This window comes from Gastrolobium bilobum, unplaced genomic scaffold (assembly GCF_033153095.1).
Source record: "Gastrolobium bilobum isolate Gb01-03AN ecotype WA unplaced genomic scaffold, APGP_CSIRO_Gbil_v1 utg30775, whole genome shotgun sequence".
In the NCBI taxonomy this organism is placed as follows: Eukaryota; Viridiplantae; Streptophyta; class Magnoliopsida; order Fabales; family Fabaceae; genus Gastrolobium; species Gastrolobium bilobum.
The window spans coordinates 165,172-192,187 of record NW_026897554.1 but is presented as its reverse complement, the minus strand read 5'-3'; the positions used below and the strand labels follow the sequence as shown (position 1 = coordinate 192,187).

The 27,016-nt window shown below is 32.9% G+C and overlaps 4 protein-coding genes across 10 annotated transcripts; 2 read left to right on the top strand and 2 right to left on the bottom strand.

Moving 5' to 3' along the window:
• Window positions 1–1,511: 1,511 nt before the first annotated feature.
• Window positions 1,512–5,234, bottom strand: LOC133308004 (subtilisin-like protease SBT2.5). 6 transcript variants are annotated; one of them, XM_061508592.1, is made up of 5 exons: window positions 4,591–5,234; window positions 4,040–4,332; window positions 3,575–3,842; window positions 2,682–2,839; window positions 1,512–1,763 (listed from the first exon to the last, which is right to left on the bottom strand). In XM_061508592.1, the coding sequence occupies exons 2-4, from the start codon at window positions 4,295–4,297 to the stop codon at window positions 2,835–2,837; spliced, it is 531 nt and encodes a 176-aa protein (XP_061364576.1). In that variant the 5' UTR covers window positions 4,298–4,332; window positions 4,591–5,234; the 3' UTR covers window positions 1,512–1,763; window positions 2,682–2,834. The 6 variants fall into 6 exon arrangements, with proteins under 6 accessions (XP_061364576.1, XP_061364577.1, XP_061364578.1 ...); XM_061508593.1 differs by having other exon boundaries at window positions 4,040–4,308; XM_061508594.1 differs by having other exon boundaries at window positions 4,040–4,299.
• A 1,769-nt stretch (window positions 5,235–7,003) lies between these two features.
• On the top strand, window positions 7,004–18,531 carry LOC133307998 (phosphatidylserine decarboxylase proenzyme 3-like). Of its 2 annotated transcripts, none has more exons than XM_061508581.1 (21): window positions 7,004–7,385; window positions 7,499–7,578; window positions 7,755–7,779; window positions 8,664–8,723; window positions 9,133–9,201; window positions 9,332–9,424; window positions 9,505–9,555; window positions 9,999–10,082; window positions 10,435–10,526; window positions 10,763–10,918; window positions 11,108–11,192; window positions 11,653–11,764; window positions 12,184–12,284; window positions 13,717–13,764; window positions 14,852–14,998; window positions 15,636–15,731; window positions 16,271–16,345; window positions 16,462–16,554; window positions 16,772–16,858; window positions 16,946–16,996; window positions 17,909–18,531. In XM_061508581.1, the coding sequence occupies exons 1-21, from the start codon at window positions 7,185–7,187 to the stop codon at window positions 18,014–18,016; spliced, it is 1,914 nt and encodes a 637-aa protein (XP_061364565.1). In that variant the 5' UTR covers window positions 7,004–7,184; the 3' UTR covers window positions 18,017–18,531. The 2 variants fall into 2 exon arrangements, with proteins under 2 accessions (XP_061364565.1, XP_061364566.1); XM_061508582.1 differs by having other exon boundaries at window positions 7,004–7,389.
• A 1,780-nt stretch (window positions 18,532–20,311) lies between these two features.
• Window positions 20,312–21,387, top strand: LOC133308018 (large ribosomal subunit protein eL42). The gene is made up of 4 exons (XM_061508607.1): window positions 20,312–20,417; window positions 20,662–20,841; window positions 21,005–21,079; window positions 21,169–21,387. Exons 1-4 carry the CDS (start codon window positions 20,415–20,417, stop codon window positions 21,226–21,228), a joined length of 318 nt encoding a protein of 105 aa, XP_061364591.1. The 5' UTR covers window positions 20,312–20,414; the 3' UTR covers window positions 21,229–21,387.
• Window positions 21,388–23,245: 1,858 nt separating this feature from the next.
• Window positions 23,246–25,585, bottom strand: LOC133307987 (putative clathrin assembly protein At1g03050). The gene is made up of 2 exons (XM_061508571.1): window positions 24,928–25,585; window positions 23,246–24,351 (listed from the first exon to the last, which is right to left on the bottom strand). Exons 1-2 carry the CDS (start codon window positions 25,583–25,585, stop codon window positions 23,246–23,248), a joined length of 1,764 nt encoding a protein of 587 aa, XP_061364555.1.
• Window positions 25,586–27,016: the final 1,431 nt, after the last annotated feature.

Below are 27,016 nucleotides of genomic sequence, written 5' to 3'. Positions count from 1 at the left end.
ATTGATACTAACACAGAGCAAAAATGACTAAAAAATAGGATCTATTAAAAGAAATTTTTATTACTAATTATAATTACCAAAGTAATAAAATATTTAATAACTTTAAATACATCTAAAAACTTAAATATAATTTATTTCTATTCAATTAATATTAAACATTATTTATAAATACTTTTTTTAAAAAATAAAGATGATTATATTACAAATAAATGATCATTAAACATATCTAAAATAAGGAAACAAATAAAAATAATTTACCTCCAATAATTACAAGAGAGTTATATGTATGTGTGTGTGTGAGGAGAGAGATGGAGAAGAACACGGTCAATTTGTTTAACGTAGGAAAATTTTTTCCAATGTGAAGAAGTAAAAACTCACGAGACATTAGTTCAGAATCAAACTTTCACTATAAGAATAATGGGTTATAACAGTCAAATTTCCCTAGTCTTTTACTAGAGGTACAATCAAGCTTCACCAAATATGGTGGTAACTTCAAACGTCCCTAAAGAGGTCTAACACTCAAACATCTCTTTAGAAGTATTCTTAAATAATCAAGCATCACTTGTAATGGTGGTAATCTCAAACTTTCCTAGATAGAGAGGTCTCACTCAAACTTCTCCTTAGGGGGGCGTTTGGTTGGGGGGAAATTTTTTGAATACTAGGGAAATGTAATTGATAGGGAAATGGTTGGGAAGTGAGTTTGGTAGGAAAATGTAAAAAAAGTTGTTTGGTTGGAAAAAATTTCACCAGGCAAATTAGGTAAGATTTATAAAGTCTATGTTTGGTTTGAGGTAAAATATAGATGGGGAAATAAGTGACAATTACGAAAATATCCCTGTTGTTAAATTTTTTTGAATCACCTGCCCTTTACCCTTTTTTTATTTTTTTTAGTACAAACCTATCATTTACCTCTACCCGTAAACAGGCTTACACTTGCCAACCTCCATATCAAAGTTTGTGATCTGTGTCTTTGGACACCGTGTGTGGAGGTTAATGATACAGCCTCATTCCAGTGGTACTAGGCAAGTATTTTGATAGCATTTGAAATCTATCTTATGTGTAAAAAGACATGATATGTATGAACTGGTACAAAGGCAATGTATTGTGAATTAATATATTATTCTGACTTCAGCCCAATTATATGTTATGGTGCTTGATTATCATGCATTCAATTTTACTGTAATAACTACCAATGGAGTACATAATTCACATTGCAGTCAATCTTGTGCAATGCTTGATTGTCGAATATTATTGATTGATTCTCTGAAATACAAATATGTCATTGAGGAGTTACACAACAAAATTGTACATAACTCCATACTGTCATTTTTTCTTTTGAAAAGAAATGAAAAAAAAATTGTTCTGATAAAAAGACAAATATTTAAATGAAGTGGTTGTTTGGTGCGGACAAGTATGAGTATAAGCAAGCAGACACTTCAATGCTGCAATTTTATTTACAAGTACCATTGATAAACATAAATAATAAGCCTCGTTCAAAATAAATCCGAATGACAAATACATATATCTCGGATACTTGAGAAAAGAAGACAAAAGAGAATGTGAATTGAAGACAAAAAGAAAAAGAAAAGGACAAGTTAAGGGGAGTGCTGCAATATTGCCGTGAAATTTGAGGGAACTGCTTCATCTAAAGCTAAGGGAATTGAAGCTGCACTTGTGTTTCCATAATTAGCCAAATTTGATATCTTCCTTTCTGATGGCACTTCTAACCGTGTGGCAACTGCATCAAAAATCCTCTGGTTTGCCTGCACTTAAAATCAAGTCTATATAACCTTCCTTTCTCCCAAGTAAAGATATTATCATGTATGCTATGCAATTACCAAGTTTACTCAAATTTACTTTATTTTCAATTATAAAATTAGATCTTACCACTTAGCAAAGTGATACTATAACCCACGTGCAGCTATTGAATCGTTGGATAATAGATCAGGTTTCTCCACCCTTTTAATTTATATTTCCCATTCTTTTTTCATGAAAACAAAAGTACAAATTAATTTCAAACTAATAGCCACTTATCCCTTAAATTATAATCACATTTTTATAAGCAACAGTTATGCTACGAAGACAACAGATGAAAGATTTGGTTCATTCATCAGTAATACTCCCAGGCATACATTCCCGGGTTATATATATATATATATATATATATATATATATATATATATATATATATATATATATATATATATATATATATATATATATATATATATATATATATATATATATATATATATATATATATATATATATATATATATATATATATATATATATATATATATATATATATATATATATATATATATATATATATATATATATATATATATATATATATATATATATATATATATATATATATATATATATATATATATATATATATATATATATATATATATATATATATATATATATATATATATATATATATATATATATATATATATATATATATATATATATATATATATATATATATATATATATATATATATATATATATATATATATATATATATATATATATATATATATATATATATATATATATATATATATATATATATATATATATATATATATATATATATATATATATATATATATGTATATTAGATGACATGCCAAAGTTTTATTTTATAGATCAATTTGTGTACCTGATGGAGAAGTAACCAGTCAATGCTAGATGCAGGGAGACCAGCCTTTTGAAGGGCATATTCAATTGACTGTGGCACATAATCAATTGGATTATACAAACTTGGGGAAGGGATCAACCAATAATCACTCCCACTTGAAAACTTACTATACCTTCAATCTGAAAGCAATGGATGGAGTTATTATGACACATCTCATTCCAAGATTATTGTGTGTAAAAAATTTCTTGTTGCCTAAACAATCCAATTAAGGTTCAAGCTCAAAGATAAATCAGTTTATCATGAAAAGAGAAAAATAAATAGATATAAAAATGAGAAGGAGAATTCCATGTTCATAATAAAGTGATGTCGTTTACACTAATTAGAACTTAACTCTCAGAAGAAAGAACAAAGCAATGCAGTTATCATATCTCCATTATACCTTACCTATAATAAAGCTTGTCGCTTATGATCATTAAAAAGAAACCCTTAACATCAAATATTCTTAGTTAGAGCATATTAGTTTGACAGCTTTTTTGTATACAATTTATGTGTTCTATTTTTTCTGCTAGGAGGAGTTCTCATGTCTAGTTGGTTATCTTGTCTCTTATATCAATGAATTTCTCGTGTAGTTGTATGTCAAGATAAACAAAAGAAAAAAAAAATCATGTTTAAAGCAGCAATGCAGCATATCATCCAGCCAACCACTTGCTCCTATGAACAATTTTGAAGTTTCAAAGATTTATTTTTTGGGGAAAAATTGGAATTGACCCTCAGATCTACCATGCCTAAAACCCCATATCTCACCATCCATATGAGCTAAAGCCCGGGTGGTGAGGCTGAAATGTATAATTGTAGGTTGAATTTTTCAAATACCAAAAGCAAAGAAGACACAACTTAGTCAAGCCATTACTTACCGACATAATTTGGCTCATCAGTTCCATTTGGACACCAAGCAGCCCAAATCAAAGAACCAGGGGCTAATATATCTGGTTTGAGAAGATCCGCCTCTTGGAAGCTGAAGTCCTTTATATTCTTCCCTCGAGCAGAGAATAATGCCACATGTGTTGCAGATTTATGTATAATAGGCATCAAATCATCGCCAATTTTACCTGTACCTTTGAAACTCTTCACCCGTCCAGTCCAGTCTCTTGGTGTAGAGATATTATAATAATCTATAAGTTCCTGAAAAAGTAACGATTTGTACTTGATCAATAGTGCATCTATTGATGAAAAAAGTAGAAGGAGAGATGAAAACAATGGTATAGCTGAGATGAGTAGCTGATGTGGAATGAGTTATGGACTAAGAGAAAACAGATTTAGCAGTCGTGATACTCAATCTACCTCTACATAAACATACCAGCAAAGATGAGTATGAGTACCTTCGAATTGCTGACATCTGTGATAAGAATCCTAGGAAGGCCAACAGGAACTGGATCAAATTGTGTTCCGGGGGAAACGTTTTCAACACAAAGAACAAATCCAACTGCACCAAGGGCCTTTGCTGTTTCTGAGACTTTCTTGATTGATGAAGTACCAACAACAAAGTTGAAAGAATAACCACAAAGAAGAATATTGCCCTCTATCAAGTTCTTGTTTAAAACTTCTGGTTTCTGGCAATATGTGGGGCTGTACTTCATAACTGAAGAATCTAGCAGCACATCATTTGCAGCAACTAATGTATATGTTTGGTTTAAATGTGTAGAAGTTGTACAAGCCATCAGGTATATTTTAGCAACACAGACTGAGTCATGAGTATACAAGGGAAACTGGGAAAGAACAAATCAACTATGGACAACCATAAATATGCTTTGCCACATAAGCATGAATTTACAGAACACTGAAATGAACTTAATGCTTGAGGAAGAACTGATGAATTCGCTTCGCAACTAACATAACATTCATAGCTAAACCCCAATATAACAAAACAAACCTTTTTTTTCCTCTGTTCACGACGGTGTTCTGGTTCCACTACCCGCGCTTGTCGGATGGGTTTCTTTTTCTCCATGATTTTTCTGAAATAAAAAATATCAAAAGCAAGCAGATCTTTGAGTAGATAAGCATGCAAAAATCAGACAGAAGTTGCTATGAAACCCAATCTGGTCAGCCTTTGAGTAGATCTTCAAACGAGCTTCTCCATGATGTCCAAAAGTGGATTTGCTGGGAGGAGACTCACTTTGGCGCTAACCAAGGGTAGTTTTGGCAGCACCCGTTGTCATGGTTTTCACTTGCCTGGTTATCGGTCGAATACCACCATTCAAAGAGGATTTCAGCGCTGTGATTTTGGTCCTATTTTGCATACAAAACTGAATTGCTAGGCAAATCACATAGGTATGCAAATTTTTAGATCACCTGTACCAAACGTGGATAATCAACTTACCCACTTTCAGATGCCCATCAAAATTTTGAGAAACCGTCAACCAAACGCCCCCTAATTAGAGCATGATCATTAGGTAAAACGATTATTACTCTCTTTTCTAAGTCATATATATATTCTCTCCAGCAATTGGATAGGCATAATGCATTTAACATTTCAGGAATTATTATTCTACTAACATATAAAGTTATGCCGCTTACAATATCTCTCCTTCATAGATTTTTTAATGCATACTATGGTATTTAAGATACTTCCCTGTGAAGAAAAATATACCTAATCTCCTCGGGAGACACTTCCAGAATGACATTTAATAACTGTAATAATAGAGTAACTATTTATGAATGAATTTTAGTTTGTGATGAAAAAAAAAAACTTAATATATCTAATATTGTAGGAGATAAAATAATCTCCTATATATATAAAAAAATATATGAAGCTCATAATTTTTATTTCTTTCTCTTCTCCTCACATAATTTTAGATCACACATACTTATATATATATATATATATATATATATATATATATATGAGGCAGGATCCTTTGATACCAGTGTCAAATTTCAAATTTGACACCTCATCTGAGAGCCGTTAGATCAAAAAAGATCAACGACTCTGATTTTTAAGCATGTGACACCATTGATCTTTTTAATCTAACGGCTCTCAGATGCGGTGTCAAATTTAAAATTTGACACTGATGTCAAAGGATCCTACCTCTATATATATATATATATATATATATATATATATATATATATATATATATATCAAATAAAAAGTTATCATATACCCTAAATAAGTCTATATATTTCTTGAGGAAGGTTATACTTACAATTTTTTTTACAACCTCTTACAATCATATCTTAACACAATTGATTTTCGCCAATCAACGGTTATTATTTATTGGGAATTAATAATTAATTAATGAGTTTAATTTGCGAAAATGATAACCATTGATTGACGAAAATCAACGGTGTTAAGATATGGTTGTAAGAGATTGTAAAAAAAAAAGGTTGTAAATATAACCTTCATCATATTTCTTACGTTATAAAATAAAGTGTTTTGAGATCGGCACCCATTTGGCATCATCGATTGCTTTTGTAGAATTTTCGGGAAACTGAATTTTTCTAAATTTTTAATTTTCAAATATTATCGTAAACTGAATGTTTTCATCATATTTCTGAAAATCGAGATTTTCGGATAGAAAAAAATTTCTCCTCTACCAAACACCTCAATGTTTTAAAAATCGGTTCGAATCGGCTGGGTTCTTTGGTATGAGCGGCTATTTGGATTGATTCTGCAGTTAACTCGGTTTGGATCGGTTGACCTGACCGAGACTCGGTGACCCAGTTGACTCTTTTTTGTTGTTGTTGTTGTTGTTGAGAACTCTTGGATTAAATCATATTCATATTTTGTGGTAAATATGATTAAAAAGTAAGATAAAAACAAGAAAATATTTTAGATTAGTATAGTTTGTTTATGTAATTTAGTTGCATCTTATAATGATTTCAAAAAGTTAAGGGGATAAAACTGGTGGTCTCATCTCAATAGTGGACACTTTGTTCTTAGTGTTCATGCCTACAATTTGTTATCGTGATTTAGTTTATCTGTGTTATGTCAAGGCACGAAAGATGCATTTAGCTTACATTCCAATTTTAATCCAATGTTCAATGTTAGGATATGGTCTAAAACTAAAAGCCTAGAAACATATAATATTTACTATGATTGAAATCAAATTATTTTTTGAAGCTCATTGATAATTTTTTATATAAAATTTTAATATAAGTCATATATTTATATTTTTTTTAATATGTGAAAAATAAATCTGATTAAATTCAATTGAATTAATGAGCCACTGACTGAGTACTTGGAGTGAGTGACCTATCCGAGTTTAAAAACACCCGATGGAATCACTAGGACAAAAAACAAAATTGAGAACGTGAGATTCAACCGTGTCCTCTCCTGAATGGATACTCGAATTTTGGGAACCAAAAAGGAGTTTTGTTTTTGTCAGCGGCAGCACGCGCTTACCACTTTTGACCCCCCGAGTGGCGAGTTAACTCAACAGTATATTCAACTTCTGCTTCTTCCCTCTGCGGAAATACAGAGAGTGTGCGTGTCTCAGTCGAGTCAAGTCGCATCGGTGAGTGAGGATGGGTCATGAACACTCCAAATTGTCTTCTTCAGAACCGAAAAGATCGCGTCGTGCTCGGTTCAAAGAGCGTCTTCGCCTTGGCCATTATCTTCACCGCAAAACCGGTAACGGCTCTGCTTCCTCTTCCTCTTCCGCTTCAGCTCGCAAACCTCTCTCCGCTGATAACTTCGCCGGAATTGCTCTCCTCACACTCCTTCGCGTGCGTACGCTGATTCTCTCTCTCTCTCTCTTACGCTGCTTTTCAGTTTCGCCATATTAATTTTTTTATTTTTTTATTTTTTTGTAAATTAATAGAACGTGATTGTCTTGTAGGCGGAGATGAAGTTCAAGGATAAATGGATCGCATGCCTTTCTCTTGGAGAACAGACTTTCCGCACAAAGACCTCTGACCAGTTAAGCCTTCAACTTGTTATTATCATTTTACCACTATCGATCATTGTTCATTCTATCAAAAAATAACAAATAGGATGATCTATGTTATATCATATATACATATATTGAAGTGTTTTTATTTATTTTTCAATTAGTTAGTCGTTAATGTATTGATTTTGTGTTGTTGGTGGTGCAGGACAGACAAACCAGTTTGGAATTCCGTGAGTGCTCTAAGCTATGTCATCCTTTTTGTTCCCGATTTCATTATGACTCATGCAAATTCACGGTTTTAAATGTTGTTTTCTTATTTATACGCTTAATTAAAAGGAGGTTTAGGAATACTTGCATGGTAGTTAATATAAAACTGCGCTTTTACCATTTTTTCCCCATCAAAACGTTTTTATCAACATTCCAAGTGGTTTTAATTTTTTACATTCTTTACCATTTTTTTATTACGATTCTATATTTTACGATTTTTTATCCCCATTCCGTTTTTAGGTTAAAACTCGATTTTAACTACCTTGAATGCTGGCACTACAGGTACTTAAAAACTGCTTGAGTAATTGGAACTTAAAAACTGTTTGAGTAATTGGAACTTCAAAACAGTGTTTTTGGGACAGAACACTTCTGCACGCATGATTTAGTGTATAGTTATGCGTGGTTGTTTTGACTTCAGGGAGATAATTCAAGATATTTTGATGACTTGAAATCATTTTTAAAGATCTACGAATGTTAGAGGAGAAAAGATTAATCTCCTACACACACAAAGTAGAGGAGAGAGAATAGAGGAGAGAGAAAAAGTATAGAATGGGCTCCACTTTCGATTTGTTTGTGTAGGAGAAAAATATTTTCTCAAGTAACTATGAGAAAATATTAACCCATTCTTTTAATGTGAGAACTTAAATTTCATATGGAACTTGTTAAGGAGCAGCTCTTAGAATCAATTTTCTAACGAAACAAAAAATGATTTGATGTGATCTTAGGTTAAGGTTACTCAATTTTATCTTCAATATTTCATGATTTTCATTTTCATATTTCTTCATGACTTGTGGATCCCATAAATTGGACAGTGTTTCTCCTATGTCATTGATGTATTCTTCCATAGGAAAAGAAACTTCTTTTGGAACAGAACGGGCCTCATGTTGCAAGAATTTCTGTCTTCGAGGTGTGCTATAAGAACCTTTTATTCCTTTCTTTGATTATGCATTACCCTGAATTAAGCATTTTTTATTTTTATTTTGATTAATTATTATATTATTATTATTATTATTATTTTTGGGGTTGGGGGGTGGGGGGAGATGTCACTTTTTTCAGACTAAATTGATTCAATGCCTTTCTGCAAACACAAAGTAAAGCTTGAAATCCTATGCTATGGTGCTTGTTTGGGGTATATCACTGCTGCATTTCAAGAGCAGGGTTTTTTGTCATTCTCTATGTTCTTAAAGGGAAAAAAAAGCTGCATATATTATACAAATTAAAATTGTTAAACTGTTTTGATTTTGTGCCCCTCATCCCCCAATTTTTTGTAATTAAGTTTAATACTGCATCTAAGTTTAATAGTTTTTCTTATGTAGACCAACAAACTGTCCAGCAATACTCTTGTTGGATACTGTGAGGTTGATCTGTTTGAATTTCTGACCCAGGTGAGCAAACTATTATTATTTATTTATTTTTTAAATCATATGTTACAATTGCTCAGTTATCAGATTTATCTATGCCCTTTAAGCATTATTCATTTTAAACACTTTTGTTGTGAATGAGTTGGTGGTGCAGGATTCTGATTCTGACATTGAGATATTCGACCTTTTAGATCCATCAATGCCTGGAGAAGTGGTTGGCAACATTTCCATTTCATGCTCGGTAGAGGTATGGAGCATACAATATAAATTTTATTGTTGTCTTAAGTATGATAACAATTTCTAACAATTATAAGGAAAATCTAACAGGATCCTATTGAAATGGAGAAAAGCTTTGTCAGACGCATTTTATCTATAGTGGTAAGTTTGACCTTCCTCTGTTTTCTGATAACATGTGCCTAGTGTGGGCTTAAATAAAAGACATAAGAGGGTTACACAAGAAGTGATGTATAATCTCATCCCTTTACATATGGGTACTGATCTTAAACCAATGTTGTACCAAGGATTGTTGCTGAGACTTTGTTCTGATATTAGCACACCTTTGCAAAATGTTGTACAAATTGCTAGTAGATATTTATGAACGATTATTCATGTTTACTCCTGCTGTCTCCTTTTCTTTATTGGAGGCTCCTTAAAGTTGAAAGGAAGTCTATATAAGTTGAATACATGGAAGAATATTTGAAATCTGTAAGCCATAGAAAGTGCAATATGGAATACGTTAGTTTCTTGATAATTTAAATATACTGATCACATTTAATGCCTTCTAATATTTAATATCAACCTGAAAAGTTATGTTTATGCAGGACTACAATGAAGATGGAACGCTTTCACTTTCTGAATTTTCTGACCTAATTGATGCTTTTGGCAATCAAGTAGCAACCAGCAAGGTTCAGACATGAGTGGTTATTTGCATCTTATATTTTCCTATTACTTTTTAGTTCTGAATTATTTGCTTGCTAAATAATCTTTACTTTGCTTGTACACCTGGATTTGGATTTGGACTTTGATTCAGATTTTCTGATCTTCTTTTTTCAGATTCTATGGTTTATAAAAACTACTAACATCTTAAATGTTAGAACTTTTCTTGAATTTGGACGATGAAAATTGGCTTTTTGGTTATATCTATAACTCCAAATCTTCACTTTGTTGGTTTGAATCATGAAATGAAGTTACAATATGATGTCTAGTTTTGTACTTACAAGCTTTACTGTCTCAGCAATGCAATTTCTTTTTCAATAGAAAGAGGAGCTGTTCAAAGCAGCTGACAAGAATGGAGATGGTGTTGTGAGCATGGATGAGTTGGCTGCCCTTCTTGCTTTTCAACAAGAAAAGTAATACAGAGACTAAAAGCTTTTATTTTGTATGCATATTGTTGTCTTTGCCATCAGTACAGATATATTTATTTTTTTCATTTGTATAGCTGTATCTTGTTTTAAGATTTGATGAGTTATAACAATGAATGTGTTTGACGTACTCTGAATATAGTAAGAAAGACTACAAGTAGGAATTTCTTTTTTCAAACTGTTGTTTGATTCTAATTTGCTTAGCTAAGCTTCTGGTATTGCAGGGAACCGTTAATGAATTGCTGTCCTGTTTGTGGTGAGGTTCTTCAGATTTCTGACCAGTTGAACAGCATGATCCACTTAACTCTTTGTTTTGACGAAGGGACTGGAAATCAGGTGATGACTGGAGGATTCTTAACAGATAAGGAAGCTTCGTATGGGTAAATTTCTGCAAATTATTGCTAATTGAAGCATTGAAAGCCAGGGTAAAAGAGAGAGCATGATCTTTATTGACCTAATGGATTATATTACAGCTTTTTAGTGTCATATATATGGACCATGCTTATGTATTTGTGATTGTAAATCATGATAAAATATAAAATCACTTATTTAATTTTCTTTTTATGTAGGTGGTTCTTCAAATTGAGTGAATGGGCCCATTTCTCATCCTATGATGTTGGTATTCGATCTGGATCAAGTGCTTCCCATATTCTGGTATGCCTTATTTTCCATACCGATTTCCTATTTTTCTATAACAATCTGAGGACATTTATATGCTACATCATACATGTATGTATGTATGTTTCGAGTTGTATTAGTATCTACATGACCTCTTTGAAATTCCTTCTTTCCATTGCTAATGACTGTGTTTTCCTAATTACATCCACCATAATTAGAAAAGAGGATTCCAAGCTTATATGCTTACATATATCATCATGGCTCTCTTTTCATGCTATTATCAAGTATCAGCATTTGTTATGCATACTATTTTTTAAAATCATGAGAATTTGCATTGTGTTGGATCAACCGCTTCATCAAAGTTGAGAATTAGAGATATCCTTAAGAGAACTTGATGAAATTGGAAGAACCATACTATAATACTGGTATTCTTAATCCTATGTTTGCATCTTTACCCTCTCAAATGTTTATTCACCTTAATTTATTTTGACATCAGGTATATGATCGGAAGTCTCAAAGGCTTGTCGAAGAACTAATTGACAAAAAGATTGTTTTATCGATGAGAGCTATTTATCAGTCAAAAATAGGTCTTGGCCTAATGGACGTAGGTATGCTTTTTTTTTTTTTGGTTCAAATAAGTTCTAAGCTGCATCTAAATGTAACTTCATCAGTCACCACTCTTTGTTGTGGGCCTTGTGGCATAGGATTGCCGAGGTGGTGTTGTTAGTAGAACTTATGCAATAAAAATATTGCTGGTTAAAAATTACTGCATAGATATGTTACATCTTGCTAATATTTCTTTTAAGCCGACTTGGTGCATTATTAGTAGATTAGGAATTATGGAAAGTGTATTTAGTTTTAAAGAAAAATATTTATCATAAAGCATCCGTCAGGCACTTGGGTCACGCTTACTTGAGATCTCAGTTTTGAAGTCAATATGAGATTCAAATAATAATTGAGTAAGCTTTCCTCATGTGTTGAGTTACTTTATTCATTTATTTCACATTGGTGAACCTCTTATATGCAGGAGTGAAGGAGCTGTTGCAAAGCATTTCTGAAAAGCAGGGAGCACGAATGGATTCACCTGAATCGTCTGCAGATATACTGAAATTTGTTGAATCTTTTGAGGTACAAAAATGCATCTTTTAGTTGTTAGTGACTTCGTGGGCAGCACAATTTGATTTTGACTTGTCATAGGAAAACGTAAGTTTGAAGTTATGTAGTGCCCCTTGATTGTGAGTTTCAACCAGAGTTTCACTTCGTCATGGTGCCCCTTGTTTCAGCATTGTGGTTTCTTTTGGAGGATATCTTATCCTCTCTTGTATTTTCCCCATCTTAACTTATAATATTTCTTTTTCCATACAAAAATGCATATATGCATTATATATGTGTTTAATGGACTTCCCTCAGTAACTACTTTACTTCATACCCACAAATTACTCATCTTATCTGTGATTGCTTCTGTAATTTACATGTTAACATTATACATAGTTTTTGAATAATTAACGGGGATCTTTTACAAGGGAAGTAAAGGGACTCAGGGCCAAGTAGAAAAATAATGACAATAATAAGAAAGGAATATTGAAGTACCAAATCCACAACATCACGTCCCTAGAATGCAAAAAACTTAGAAAGCACTGACCTTTTAATTAAGCAAATGGATGATAAGAGGAACTAAAGCAGCCCAAGTACACAGGCTTTGCAGGAACTTATTTTGATCTTGTGAGATACTAAGATTATTCTGTATTTAAAGCAGAAGGGTATTGCTTTCCTTTACATACTTGAGTTAAGACTTAAGACCAGCTAGTAGCAGTGTCCAAACCACGACAATATTCATGCTTAACATCTTTTATTGGCAAGCCATAAGAGCCACTCTTGCCATAAGCATGATATGAAATGTTGAATGATAAAGCATCATCCGGCAGAGTACATCACAACTGGCAATACAATAGGAAATGACATCATTCTGTTTGAACATACAAGCACCACCAACACTAGACAATCATATGTGTGTGTGAGCTATCTTGCTTTATATTTGTAGGAAATCGGAAGATTATTACCATATATATTAAGAGAGATTCTGTCAAATTCCTAATTCATGGGATTCAATCAATTAGGCTTAGTTTATTTCCTTTTTAATTAGGATTGATTAGTTTCCTTTTGTTATTTTATTTCCTTTTCCAAACACAGAAGGTGTGTATATATGCTTGTAACCTCTCTTTATTGGAATACAATTAGGTGAAACCCTTTTTCAGTATTCTCACAATATTGATGTGTTTGCTGATTGTGTTAATTATTTTTATACTTTGCTTGAGTTTCAGTTCTTGACATTTTAATAACGTCACATTAGTAACTGGACGTGTCTGTGTGTGTATCCAATTTCAAACTGAAGAAAAGTGAAGAATTTGAAGATTTAAGATAGTTATTCTGTAAAATGGTGTAGGGTGCCATTTTTTCCAGAGCACATCTATTACCATTTTTTACTTTAGCTCTTTATGTGCTGGACATTTGTCCCTATATTTAAACGCTCCTTATAAAAGTTGTGATTATTGTGTTGTAGGGTCAAATCAATTTGGCTGAGGTCAAGTATCCTCTGGAACACTTCAAGGTGGGCTAAAACTTTGTGAAGAGTTTGAATTTATATGTTATTGATTCACACACAAACACTTTTTGGTCCTTTTAGTTATTTATAATGCTTTGCAGGTTCAATTTGATTATGCTTAAGATATGTTTCATCATATGCATAAAGTCTTGCATCTTAATTTTAATGGGTCCGTCGCTTCTCATGTCTGCTGATGAGAAAAGTTGCAGCAAATTTTTAACACTAGGATACACGTGCGGATCCTAGGATACACGTGCGGATTCTATCAAAAAAAAAAAAAAAAAAACCAGGATTCGGACGCGTATCCTGTGTTGCTGCACTTTTTTTCTTTTGCAGTCACATAAGAAGTACTTTTCCCAATTTTAATATAGTTAAACTATATGCTGCCAATATTTTACTTTCCTCCTGTGTTTCCTTAAGATAGTCTATTCTTACCCAACAACATATCTCATTTAGTTCCTGTTTTTTAAAATAATATTATGACCTTCATTCCTTTGACATACAAACATCCTGTTGTCAATGGCCTTCATTCTGGATACGGTATGTTTTACAATTACAATATAGTACTGTTTGTATTACCTACTCAAGTTGTTTTTGAAATCTTTTAGCCATGATCCATGTGCTTTTGTGGGACCTTTATTTTTTCCAGCATTTCTAATTGACTATTGCTTAAGTAGCTTAACTTGTTTCGTTTTAGCTTTGTCCAGCCAGCCGTGACTCCAACAATTTGAATACTTTTTCAGTTTCCATGCATATGCATGCATTTTGTTATATATATGCCGCAAACTTTACTCCACCCTGACCACTTGAATTATGTCTTGGTTTCAATTAGATTATGTTATCATAGAATTCCTACTTCCTTCTTGTTTAATATATATTCTCTATTGATCCCACCCAGTAGAACTTGATCTATACGGGGAACTGAAGGAACTTGTTTTCCATTGAGCTAGTAACACAGTTTTGTTTGTACAAGTAGTTGGAGTGAAGATGAACAAAACGTCTGAGCAATGCTCATACTGAAAATTATGTTGGACTTCATAATGGTAGTATATATCTTCTTCGATGATACCTATCTTAAATTTTGTTCTGGCAGACATTCAATGAATTTTTCATTAGAGAGTTAAAGCCTGGTTCAAGACCAATTGCATTTGCTGAACGTGATGACGTAGCTGTATGTGCTGCTGATTGCCGTTTAATGGCATTTAAATCAGTTGATGATTGTTCAAGATTTTGGATTAAGGTATTTTTTTTTTATATTTTACATCTCTGGCACATCGAAGGTTTCTGTTCTCAAGAATGCATTTTCTTTTGAATAGTTAGATATTCACATTTGAGAATCTGCACTAAAGACATTTATCAGTCAGAAGCTGGTAATCAATTGTTGAAATCTGATATGGTACAAAGTTTTTCAGCTTGGAATTAATTGAAAATGATAAAATTATGATTTTGGTCATGAACTTGGACCTGCTTGACTCACGAGTGAGTTAGGACAGAGGTGTGAGGGAGGAAATGATCCGAGGATAGTTTTTGTCTTATTCTCCTGTTTTGCATGAAATCAAGCTTGAGATGTAACATATGAAACGATTTAGTTGCTTATTCAATTTTTAATGATTGAAAGACCGTAACTACTATTATATCCAGTGTTTTCTATGACATATATATATGTGTGTGTGTGTCTTTCATCTCTTTCATTTTCAAGAGGTTATTTTATAATATTAAGCAAAGCTAATTATTGAAATTGGTGCTAGATTGAGGCATGGAAAATTTGATTACCCTAGAAATTGGAATGTTTCTCGTTCTCTTGTCCTTTAATCTTTTCAACTTTATTTATGTATGCCAAATGAAGTGCTTTTGGAATTATTTGTGGTTACTTTTAGGGTCGAAAGTTTTCAATTCAAGGTCTTTTGGGGAATGAAATGTGTTCAAGTGCTTTTGTTGATGGAACAATGGTGATTTTCCGTTTGGCACCACAGGTATTTGTTGCTTTCTTTCAAAGTCACTTTAATTTTATATGTAATTTTGTTAGAATATATGAAAAATATCTCTTAATATTTTGATTGTTTCTTATGATAGTTTAGAGTATCTTAGATAATCTCTTAAGAATAACTTCCTAATTTCTTTACATTTCATGATTTGTTTCTTTATTTTATTAGCATTTGAAGTCTAATATTAGTATAAGGAAAAAATGTTTGTCCTTTTAAATAACATAACTTATATCATTTTACTCTCACAAAGAGGTAGGACCCACATCTTTATTTTTTCTGTTCCACTCTCTCTCCTCCTTTATTTATCTCTTTCTCTCACTTCAAATGACACAACTTTACATCCTTTAAAATGACACACACTTTTCCCTTAGTATAAATAGGGATCGCCACACTTCCTTCATATCAAATCAATATTGATTTCAGATTATTCAATTTTTTTTCACTCTTTTTTTTCCTTTCCTGCCTAAATCTCTATTCTTTCAACAAATTTGATTGCAAATTTTGATTTGAACATTCATTTGTTGCAGGATTATCACCGTTTCCATTTTCCAGTATCAGGAATCATTGAGCAATTTGTAAATATCCCTGGATGTTTATATACAGTAAGTGAAATAATAAATTTAGGAAAATGATATTTCATTTGTATATATCGGGTCTATTTTCTTTGTGGTAATTCTCATTTGCAATTTTTTTTTCTGTTGTGTTCTACTCCGCATAGGTCAATCCCATTGCTGTAAATAGCAAGTACTGTAATGTCTTCACGGAGAATAAGCGAGTTGTTTCAATGATTTCAACTGTAAATTTTGGAAAGGTTCGTCATTGTAATTAAAAGCGTATAATCCATCTACGCATTTTATTTTTGACTTATGCTTTTGTATCTCTTGCTATAATTTTGAAGGGTTGTAATGTTCCTGAAATGTTTTTACAGAGTTTCCTATAATTTCACTGGCTCCACTATAATTTTATGTCATAGCTACAGACCTGTATTTTACCTGTATCTTAGAGAGTTACCTATGATTTGGGTTCAGGTGGCATTTGTTGCAATAGGAGCTACAATGGTTGGTAGCATTACTTTTACAAAGCAAAAGGGTGACCATGTCAAGAAGGGCGATGAGGTCTGGCAAGTTACAGTTGATTACCGTTTTTTCCAATTTTGTATGTTGTCTTTGTTTCTAATTGGCGTTTGTTTGCTTAATTTACAGTTTGGATATTTCTCATTTGGTGGAAGCACTGTAATTTGTGTTTTTGAAAAGGTTGGGATTATTATAGATTATACTGCTTATCTTGTTTTTATTTTTAATTACTTCTTTTTTATTATTCTTTTATGTTTGAAATTTATTTAGTTGGATATGGTCCTGATTGCTGATTTTACTGATCTTAATTTATAGTTTTGGTATTTGGTATGATCTGTTTATGGGGCACCAATAGTTCATTCCAAATGACTAAATTAATATATTTTACTTTTTAAGCTTATAAAGAATCTCTCTTCTTTAAACTCATTGAAAATATGTGTATTTCATAGGTCATTCGTTAGCTGGTGGATGTAGAAATGATGTTGATTCATGACATTGTTATTTGAAGAAAAACTATTATTATTTTTTTTTGATACATTGAAGAAAAACTATTAGTGAAAGGTAAAAGAAGCCTTGATCCAATATAATTAAAATCTTTGTCTTGAGTCTAAGTATGAACTATTTATGATCCTCTGAATAGGTCAACTGACAAAAATTAAACAAGAAAACATATTAAACCTAACAGGAAATGTGGATGGAGAGTTAGAGAAATCTCTTTCTTGCTCTTCAATTCAGTTTTAGTGGCTGAAAATATGTTTGCGTTTAGAGCCAGTTAATGCTTAATAATTATTTCTGTTGGTATCAATTGTAAAACATTTCTAAAACATAATCTGTATTAAATTTTGACAAATATAATTGAGAAAACGGCACTACTTTAGTGCATTATTGCTTTTAGTTATGATTGATGCAAATATACAACTAATGTTCAACAAGAGTAACATTTTTTAAGTAAATTAGTTCAATTTATTGCTATTTTTATAACTTTAGCTTTTGTCTGAGGTTTTAGCTTTCTATTGAGGTGGATCGTTTCTCATGTTAATCTTTGGAATATATATGTTCACAGTGACATCCTTTTTTTTTTGTTCTCTGCAGAATTCAATTGCAATAGATGAAGATCTTCTAGCAAATAGCACCAGATCACTGGAGACCTTGGTTTCCGTAGGGATGAGATTGGGCGTCTCCACGAAGAAATCGTCTTGATATTGGGTTTTGAAATGTTGAAAATGTGTACTATTTTACTCAAACCATGACATGGTTGGCTATTCATGGCTGATGTTTTCCGAATTTGTAAAGTACACATTTTACAACCTCATTCAAAGGCGGTACTCTGGCTACTCCATGTTAGAACTATCCACTGTTTGATCTGTATGGAGCAATCTGGAATATGATACGCCTTATAGAAATGCAGTCTTCATAAGTAGAGTAATAGCTTGAACAAATTTATACTTCCACCCCTCAATGATGCATGAGCATGTTTTCACGAGTTATTAGTAACAGCACTATAACTACTTTTTTGAATGATTTATAATTTTAGAGTGTGAATTTACCATTGGCATGGGGTGTCATAGTGAAAGCAAGTTAGCATATTTTAGAGATAGGACGTATGCTCAATTATTGGTAAATTATGAAGGGAGAGGGCTATATGTATATCATTTGTTTTCGACCTGAAGGGAGTTTAGATCCCAGAACGAGCTATATTCACCTATTGCATAATTTGTGACCGATTCAACTTCTTTTTAAAACGATACTGTGTGCATGCCTCACAAGTATCTGTTTTTATGTTAGCAACACATTTTTTTTTTATATTTTATTATTATTATTGGGTAAAATATTGTTCCCATAGAAATTGTTTTTATGTTATTTGCATAGATGGAATTTCATCCAATAATAAGTAGAATGTTACAGAAAAGTGTGGCAAACGGAAGAATCTTCCGTGTTACTACTGTATTGAAATTCAGTGCATCGATAATTTATTTATTTTAGGATACATAGGTGGATTTTATTCAAATATTTAGAATTTCAAGATTCGCTTACGTATCTTAGGATAAATAAACTTGCACTGAAATATTCCTTCAAGTAATATACTTTTTTGGCATTGTAATTTTAATAATTTTCAATTTTTATTTTCTTCATTTTTTTCTTTATTTTTTTATTTGTTTTTAAAAGTGCTTCTAACTTTAAATAAGTGTTTGGATGTCAATTTTTATTTTATTTTATAAAAAAAGCAAAAGTCACAATTGTTTTTTCAAAATCTTGCTTTTTTTTAAGGTGAAATTTTTGCCTTCTAAAAAAGTAAATTAAAAAATTAAATATTTTTTTCAAAACCTAAATATGTCCAATTCCATCTTTAACCAACCTCGTTAGTTATCATCACCTCTTTGTCACCATTATTACCTCTGCTACCATAGTGTCGCTGCTCCCACCTCCCCAAAACCTTACTATTATTATTATTATTATTGCCACAACTTCAAAACTTGTTTTCATGATTTGTTTTAGGCTTTAATGTTTCTACAGTGAATGTAGATAAATTATTTATATTCACTTTCAAAATGACGTCGTTTTAGGTTGAAAAATTAAAAAATTATAATGAGAAAGACTATTATAATACTGAAATAAATTATAATTACAAAAATACATTAATTTTCGTTTCAAAACGACGTCGTCTAGGACTTAATGTAGATAAGTTATCTACATTGACTGCAGAAAAATGAACCATTTGTTTTATATGACTTTTTTAGTTATTTTACACATAAAAAGTGCTTTCAATTTTTAATATTCAAATAATTTTTTAATTAAAAAGTTATATTCGAATACTACATCCAAACGTAAAGTAGATTTATTTATTTTTTAAAAATTATTCTAAAAAAAGCAATGCATAATTATTTTTTTCTAAAGTTAATCGGAGCGGCCCTTAAATCTCAACTAACCTACTTAACATGATTTATCCTTACTAATATTTTCAATTATTGTTGACATATTTGCATCCTTTTTTCTTCAGGCCCTTGGCTTGTTTTTATTTTACTGTTTCGCATAAAATATATAATTATTTATTTATGAACTTTTCATCAAATAATTCTTAAGAAAAGAGAGGAAAACACTTAATTAAAATCAAGTCTTATGCCAAATAATAAAAAAAGAACATTGTTATGTAATATTAATTAATTAAAATCAAATGTAAAACTTATGATTTAAAACTGCAAATGAATTAGAAAATTAGGTAAAGGGAAATATCTTTTAGCCCAGGTTTTCAAGCTTGAAAAATGCCGGGATGATCCGCTATGCCTTTTACTGTGCATAATCTATCTATTAATATTAACATTTTCAGGATTGAAAAAAAGAGTTTACCAATAAAAAAAAAATTGTGAGGATCTAATCTTGATAGAGTGGGTAACGGGCGTTGGGTCAGGGTCTTACTGGGATCAGCCCAATAAGAAAATAGACCCGACCAGCCCAGTCCAGCTAATATATTCTCATTTCTCACCACCTCCATGGAACCCTAATTCCCAAAGCAATAAAAACTCAGGGCATTATTCGTCACTCTCATTTTCGCGGCGCACAACACAACGCTCTTCGGATTCCGATCTCACGCGCCGCCATCATGGTAACCTTCTCATCGCTTCCCTTATTATTTATCAGGAATCGATAACACTGCTATTTTCTTCTGCCCTAAACGATTTTATTTTAATTTTTGGGGGTTTAATTGATTTGCAGGTGAATTAGAGTTGAAATTGAGAAATTTGTCTTGAATTGTATTATTGGATGTTGTTGGGTATTTTTTAGTATGCTGAAAAATGTTAAAAGACTTAATCTTTTGCTGTTGTTATTGTTGTTGTTGTTGTTGGTAGGTGAACGTTCCAAAGACAAAGAAGACATACTGCAAGAGTAAGGAGTGCAAGAAGCACACTTTGCACAAGGTTACTCAATACAAGAAGGGTAAAGATAGCATTGCTGCTCAAGGAAAACGCCGTTATGATCGGAAACAGTCCGGTTATGGTGGACAGACTAAGCCTGTCTTCCACAAGAAGGTATCCCTTTTACCTTCATCCTCTTTTCATATCTTTTATTGTTTTATGGTTTTTGCCTATTCACTTTTCATATCTGGATAAATAAACTTGCACCGAAACATTCCTTCTTCTGGCTTTATCCTCTTGCAATTTTATTGTTTGTCAATTTGTTTTAATTGAATAGGCAAAAACCACCAAGAAAATTGTTTTGAGGTTGCAATGCCAGGGTTGCAAGCATGTCTCCCAACATGCAATCAAGGTTAGTATCTGGAAAACACAACATATTTTTGTGGTTTGACATAGTAGTTTGGCATGTGTTAATGGTTAGTTCCTGTACCTGTTGTGCAGAGGTGCAAGCATTTTGAGATTGGTGGCGACAAGAAGGGGAAAGGAACCTCTCTTTTCTAAGTGGAGAATTATGATTTGCAGTTTTTCTGTTTTTCGCAATATTGGAATGCTTTGCTTTTCTATGGATTTTTGGTAGCTATATTTTATTTTTTTGCGACACATTTTGTGATTTGAGAAGTGAAGACTATTTATAATACCATAGACTACTTGTTTCCATTCCTTGAATGATTGCAATTCTCATCTTTATGCCTTTAAACTGTAATGTTTCTTGGTTACCTCGTTGTCTAGGGCGTTTTGTACATGTTTTTCTGACTCGCTGCTTTGGAACACGATTTAATGAGTGCAGCACTGAAAGGCTCCTTACACTTTTTGATTTGCTTCTGCTACCTAGAATTATCCATTGCTATAATACATTTGGAAAGTTGTAGGCTCCTTATACATTTGCTACATATATTACCATCTAACTGTGCTTCCTCTGCACAAACTGCCTATATTTGCATTTCTGTCTTTACCGTACATATTTGTTTGAAAGAGTTTGGTTTAAAGCAGTTTCAAAAATGATTAGTGATTGGTCATCGCTCTGAATAATTGTCATGGCTTCTTCAAATCGGTGAAGTGAAATTACTCTGGAATTTGAGTTTATTTTAGACAGCTGAAACAACTTACACAGAGTTTCTATGCTTTGCCTCTGGTTTGTGTGTGAATGTTGAGAAATAAAGGCGAATGACAATTTTGTAATTCCAAACAGATGGAGAAAGTACCCGCATCCACCAAGTTCATACCTTAGGTATTATTTGTTGCATTATTATTTAAAATTTTAATTTAACCAAACATGACTTGTTTATAATTAGAGATGGTAATTCAGGTTGACATGAAATGTACACGATTAATTAGATTATTATACAGGTTAATTTTATAAATTCGAAAACCGGTTGAACTGAATATTAATTTATCATGTTATGTCAACTTGATTTAAAGATTGTCATATTTATTTACACAAATGGTTGTATTTAATCCTCAATTTTTTTATTATAAATTTGCACTACAATATTGTTATAAAGTAGTGAAATATTTCTTATTGTTGAAGTTTTTAAAATAATAATAAAATTAAGCGAATTATCCAGTCCAATTGTGATGGGGTTGATCTAATTGGAATAGATGAAATTTCCTTAAAAATATAAAATCAAACAAAGTAAAATGTGATGTGTGAATTTTTTTCCCAAACACCCCAATCCTAAAATGTCTAATATTTCATTACTATATTAATTAAGAATAAAAAATGATAACTAATGAGACTCGAAGATATTTTGCAAACCAATAATAGATGTATCCATATGTCTAAGCCTATTTATCTGATCTATCAGGTTTATCTTAACATGTCTATTAGCTTATTTACGTAGATTTTATATAATTTTAAATAAATATGAATTGCCTTATAGGTTTATAGATCGGGCATTTTATAGACCCAGTCAATTAAAATAAATTATAGATAGACTTTTAAAATTAAATTTATTATCTGATTTTTTAAATGGACATACTTTTAGGCTTAAATTTAAATTGTTTTATTAAACAAGTCAGGGGCGCATGATAAAACCTGTCACCCTATTTGGAGCAAACAAAATACCAAATAGTGGTTGCAAAAATCCACTGGGTCCTTGATTATGTCATAGAAGTCTTGTGAGATTGAGAGGCTGGGAATTTTCGCATATATCGATACAGAGTAGTGTGACTGATTACCTCACCAGTCACTACAATGTGCAATGTATGCAAAATCATGGCAGATCGTAGATGAGGACATTCAGCAGAAGGTAAGTATTGTTGGCTTAATGAAGAGCTTAATGAAGATAAGTATTGTTGGCTTCTTTTGATTTGTGACTACTTGCTTTCCCAAGTTAAAGTGAGCAAAGAAAGAAAACAATACCCATTAGACTTTGGTGAGTGAGCAAGACCTTATTAATATCTAAAGTCAGTTTTCACCCGTATTTTTAATAAAGATTGAAAACAAGTGTTTCTAATGAGCTGGATAAAATTCACCGCCCCTCAGAATAAGGAAAAAGAGTGAAAAAATTTGTTCTAGTTAACGATAATAATTGCCATTGTTCTGTGGATACCCTCCCACGTAGGTATTATTAGTAGGTTGTTGCTTTGCGCGTGCAACATGTCCTTGCCTGCCATCCCTTGCATATTGTTGCCACAGTAACTGTTCTTCAACTAACAACCTTTGTTTTTTCTCCATATCTGACATTTGCACGTAAGAGGGAGGTGCCACAGCCAATGAAGCTGCAAATGGATCAGCAGTTCCTGAACTAGAATCACTCCCTGGTGGTGCTGGCAATGCTAGCATTGCAGGCCTTCCAGCTGAACCAAGTGCCACACTGCTAGCACTTCCACTCACCCCATACCCTTGTCCTTGCATGGTTGCATTCATTTCTGCATGTTTATACATCCCATCCAACAACAACGTATCAAAGCCACCACCTAACTCTGGCTTTTGGTTCACTAAGTTGCTAGCTGATTGTACCAATGCTGTTTCCCAATCTGCACCCTCATTAAATGCATGCCATGGAAGTGCTTGTGTGGCACCTGTTGTTGCTGCAGCTCCATCAAATAGAGCCAAAGCTAATTTGTCCCCACGTTCTTCACTTGTCACTGTATCATCTCCTAAATTCAACAAATCACCTTCTGTTTGCACAACTTTTTCTTCTTTTGCCTCTTCTTCCTTTGGCTCTTCTTCAGCTGGTTCCTCCTCGATTTCCTCTGGTGGTGGTAATGCCTTGATTGCATTCATATCCTCTTCCGGTTCCTTAGCTTCTTCTTCTTCTTCCTCATTCTCCTCCTCTTCTTCTGCATTAGGCTTCTGGTTCTGTGCTAAGATGGACTTGTCTTTGATAAACTCTTCCATAACCTCTAGCTTCCTTGTAGTGACCATTTCAATCTCAGGGTACTCAGAAGAGCGTGCAATTCCAATACTCTTTGACCACCCATAGAAGAGGTCTAGCTCATCAAACTGTTTTCCAACACGGCAGAAAATGTCATACACCTTAACACAATCTGTCACCTCCAGCTCAGGGAAGCGATCAATTAAGATACCAAGTATTTCTGATATTTCATAATATATATGAAAACTCTCCTTAACAATCGGGTAATGAGCCACTATCACAATTCGATGAGTCTTTGCTCCCCCTGTTACATTGAAACAACCATGAGATTGCTTTTTATGCATGTAATGTGTGCTGCTAAAGTATGTGCAAAACATTAATTGAAAACATAAGAATGTGAACTGATATACTTACTTTAGGATATTTGATTAAATAAACATGTTTAATCAAGATGAAAGATAACAAATGATGCATATGCATTTCGAATGAAAAAAAGTTGGTCGCATGAATTTGTTAAATTCAATCTAAAAAAATGTCATCTATACACAACCTGATATCTTAATAATAAGAGTAAATACCCTTTTTAGTCCTCCGCAAATTTCACGATGCTCGCTTTAGTCCATAGCAAATAAAAAGGCCCATCATTGTTCCTAAGAAATTCAAAATGGGCTCATTTAGTTGAAATTGTGGTCCCTTACAAATTCAAAAAAGATCCATATTAGTCTTTAAAAGTACTAAAATAGGTCCATTTTGAATTTTTTAAGAACCACGATGGGCTTTTTTATTTGCCAGAGACTAAAACGGTCGTCGTGAAATCGTGAAATTTTGTTGATGATAGGAAACTTGTTAAGCAAAATTTTCTTGTCAAAGAATTACAAACCTGTAGGTCGGCAAGCCAAAAAGCGTTCAAGGAGCAATTGCAAATGCTGCATTTTGGAAAAAATTTGCTCTAACTTCATGTCACGCAATGGTGTGGATCTTACAACGATTTCCTTGCCTTTTTCTCCTTCCTTTTCCCTTTCATCCTCATCTTCATCAAAACCAAACATGCTACGCTTTCCACGCCGGCTTTGCATATTGTACTCAAGCCTTTCATCGAGATACAATGCATATGTGCGCACAAATGCAGAGAAGTCCCATGAACCAGATTTTGAGTTGTCACGAAAATCAGACATGTTGAGAAGGCGAGTACCACGTCGAGTTGAGAAGAATATTTCCTGCTCATAAGCAGGATCACCCTCTGATAACAACCTTTGAATCAAAACAAGTGTTTTCAAAGCCACTGTCCAGTTTTTGGTCTTGTTTAGACGCCTTGAGAGGGTATTAACACATGCACTGATGAATGCACGAGAGTAACATGTTAAGCTGAGAATCTCCCTTATGTACTTCTCTTCAGCTGGGTATTCATCATGCCTCGTTGCCTTCACAATGGCCACATCAAGGTCAGCAAGTGAAGTGCTGCTTCCAACCTTTGCTAGGCCTATGCTTGTTTGATCCTTCACTGCCCCAAGGGCTCTTCTGATTGAGCTTGGAGGCATGGTCTTGTTTTTAGTTTTTCTCAGGATCTAAATGTGCTAAATCTTCTTATTTATCAGCTCTGAACTTGGTCGAATATTGTCACATAAAATATGTTCGAAATTGCTGCACCCTGCAAATTTATTAAATTAGTTTGTCTAGTGTCATAATTTTTAACAAACAATATTTCAAATTTGAACACTTTTCAATCTTTCATAAATTTGTAACATGATTTTCATGTTAATATATATCTATGCCTTAAGAGATATGAAAATACTTATAGAGATGGTATATAAGGGATGATGGAACAACAAAGAGGAAAATGAGAACTCTGTCTACCTTCAATTCCAGATATTTAGAGGGAAAAGAAAAAAGACGGATAAAGAATAGAAAGATAGATAGTTTTTTTTCTTTTTCTTTTTTTCTATCTTTCCTCTGTTCCCTATTCCCTTTCTTCTGTTCCTCTCTGAGGCAAGCATTACAACCTGAGCTCAAATTGGCTGAGCATTGCCCTTTTTTGTAGGACGAAAATGTAGGAACCAAAGGATATTTAATGATATATGAATTACCCACTAGAAACCATTTGACTCTATTGATGACATTCTTGGCTTTGCTGTATTTGGTTGGTGGAATGTTTGGCTTGCATTTTCTCATCACCCTTTGACCTGTTCAAGGGTAACGTGACCAACTTTAAGTTTTCTAATTGCGGTGGAATGCTAAAATTTCTCACTTTTTAATTTATTTTATCACAGCCCAACTATATATCATATTTAATAATTTTTTGGTTCAGTATTGACTATCAAGTATAAGAACAGTTAAATACGTGCAACGCACTTATAATAGGATTGAGGATCTCTATATATAGTTCATCCCTCCAACATCCTGAGGGCCACGGCAAGGTAATTTATTCAACAAATTATGATGGGAGTTTCAATTGACGTCTGACAACTTTCAAGCATCAATGACTATCCTCACACTCTAACATGAGACTTTTCAGCGTACTTTGTCCTCACTACTCGCACACTTTCCGGGAAAACTTCTCAGGAGGTCACCCATCCCAGAATTGCCCCAAGTCAAGCACGTTTAACTATGGAGTTGTTCCATTCTGGGCTACCGAAAAGTAGATGCATCTTGTTAGTATAGGTAGTACCAATTAATTCTTATAAGTTATTCCCAACTGTACCGTCCCATACCAGCACAGTCTCTGGAATCCCTCTCTTTCGGGTGTTGATTCGATTCATTCATGTACCCCCGTCGCTGGAAGCATGCCAGGAGCCGCTCCTTGTCCATGCCCTTTCGCACCAACGATCACTCCCCGCCCTCGTCAGCGCCCGTGATGTTACAATATCTGCTCAATAGTTTGGGTTCATCAACTTAGTTACAACTTACATCATCTTCTAACTAAGAGAATATCATATGCACCTGATGTCAATTCATCCACATTTATTATGAAT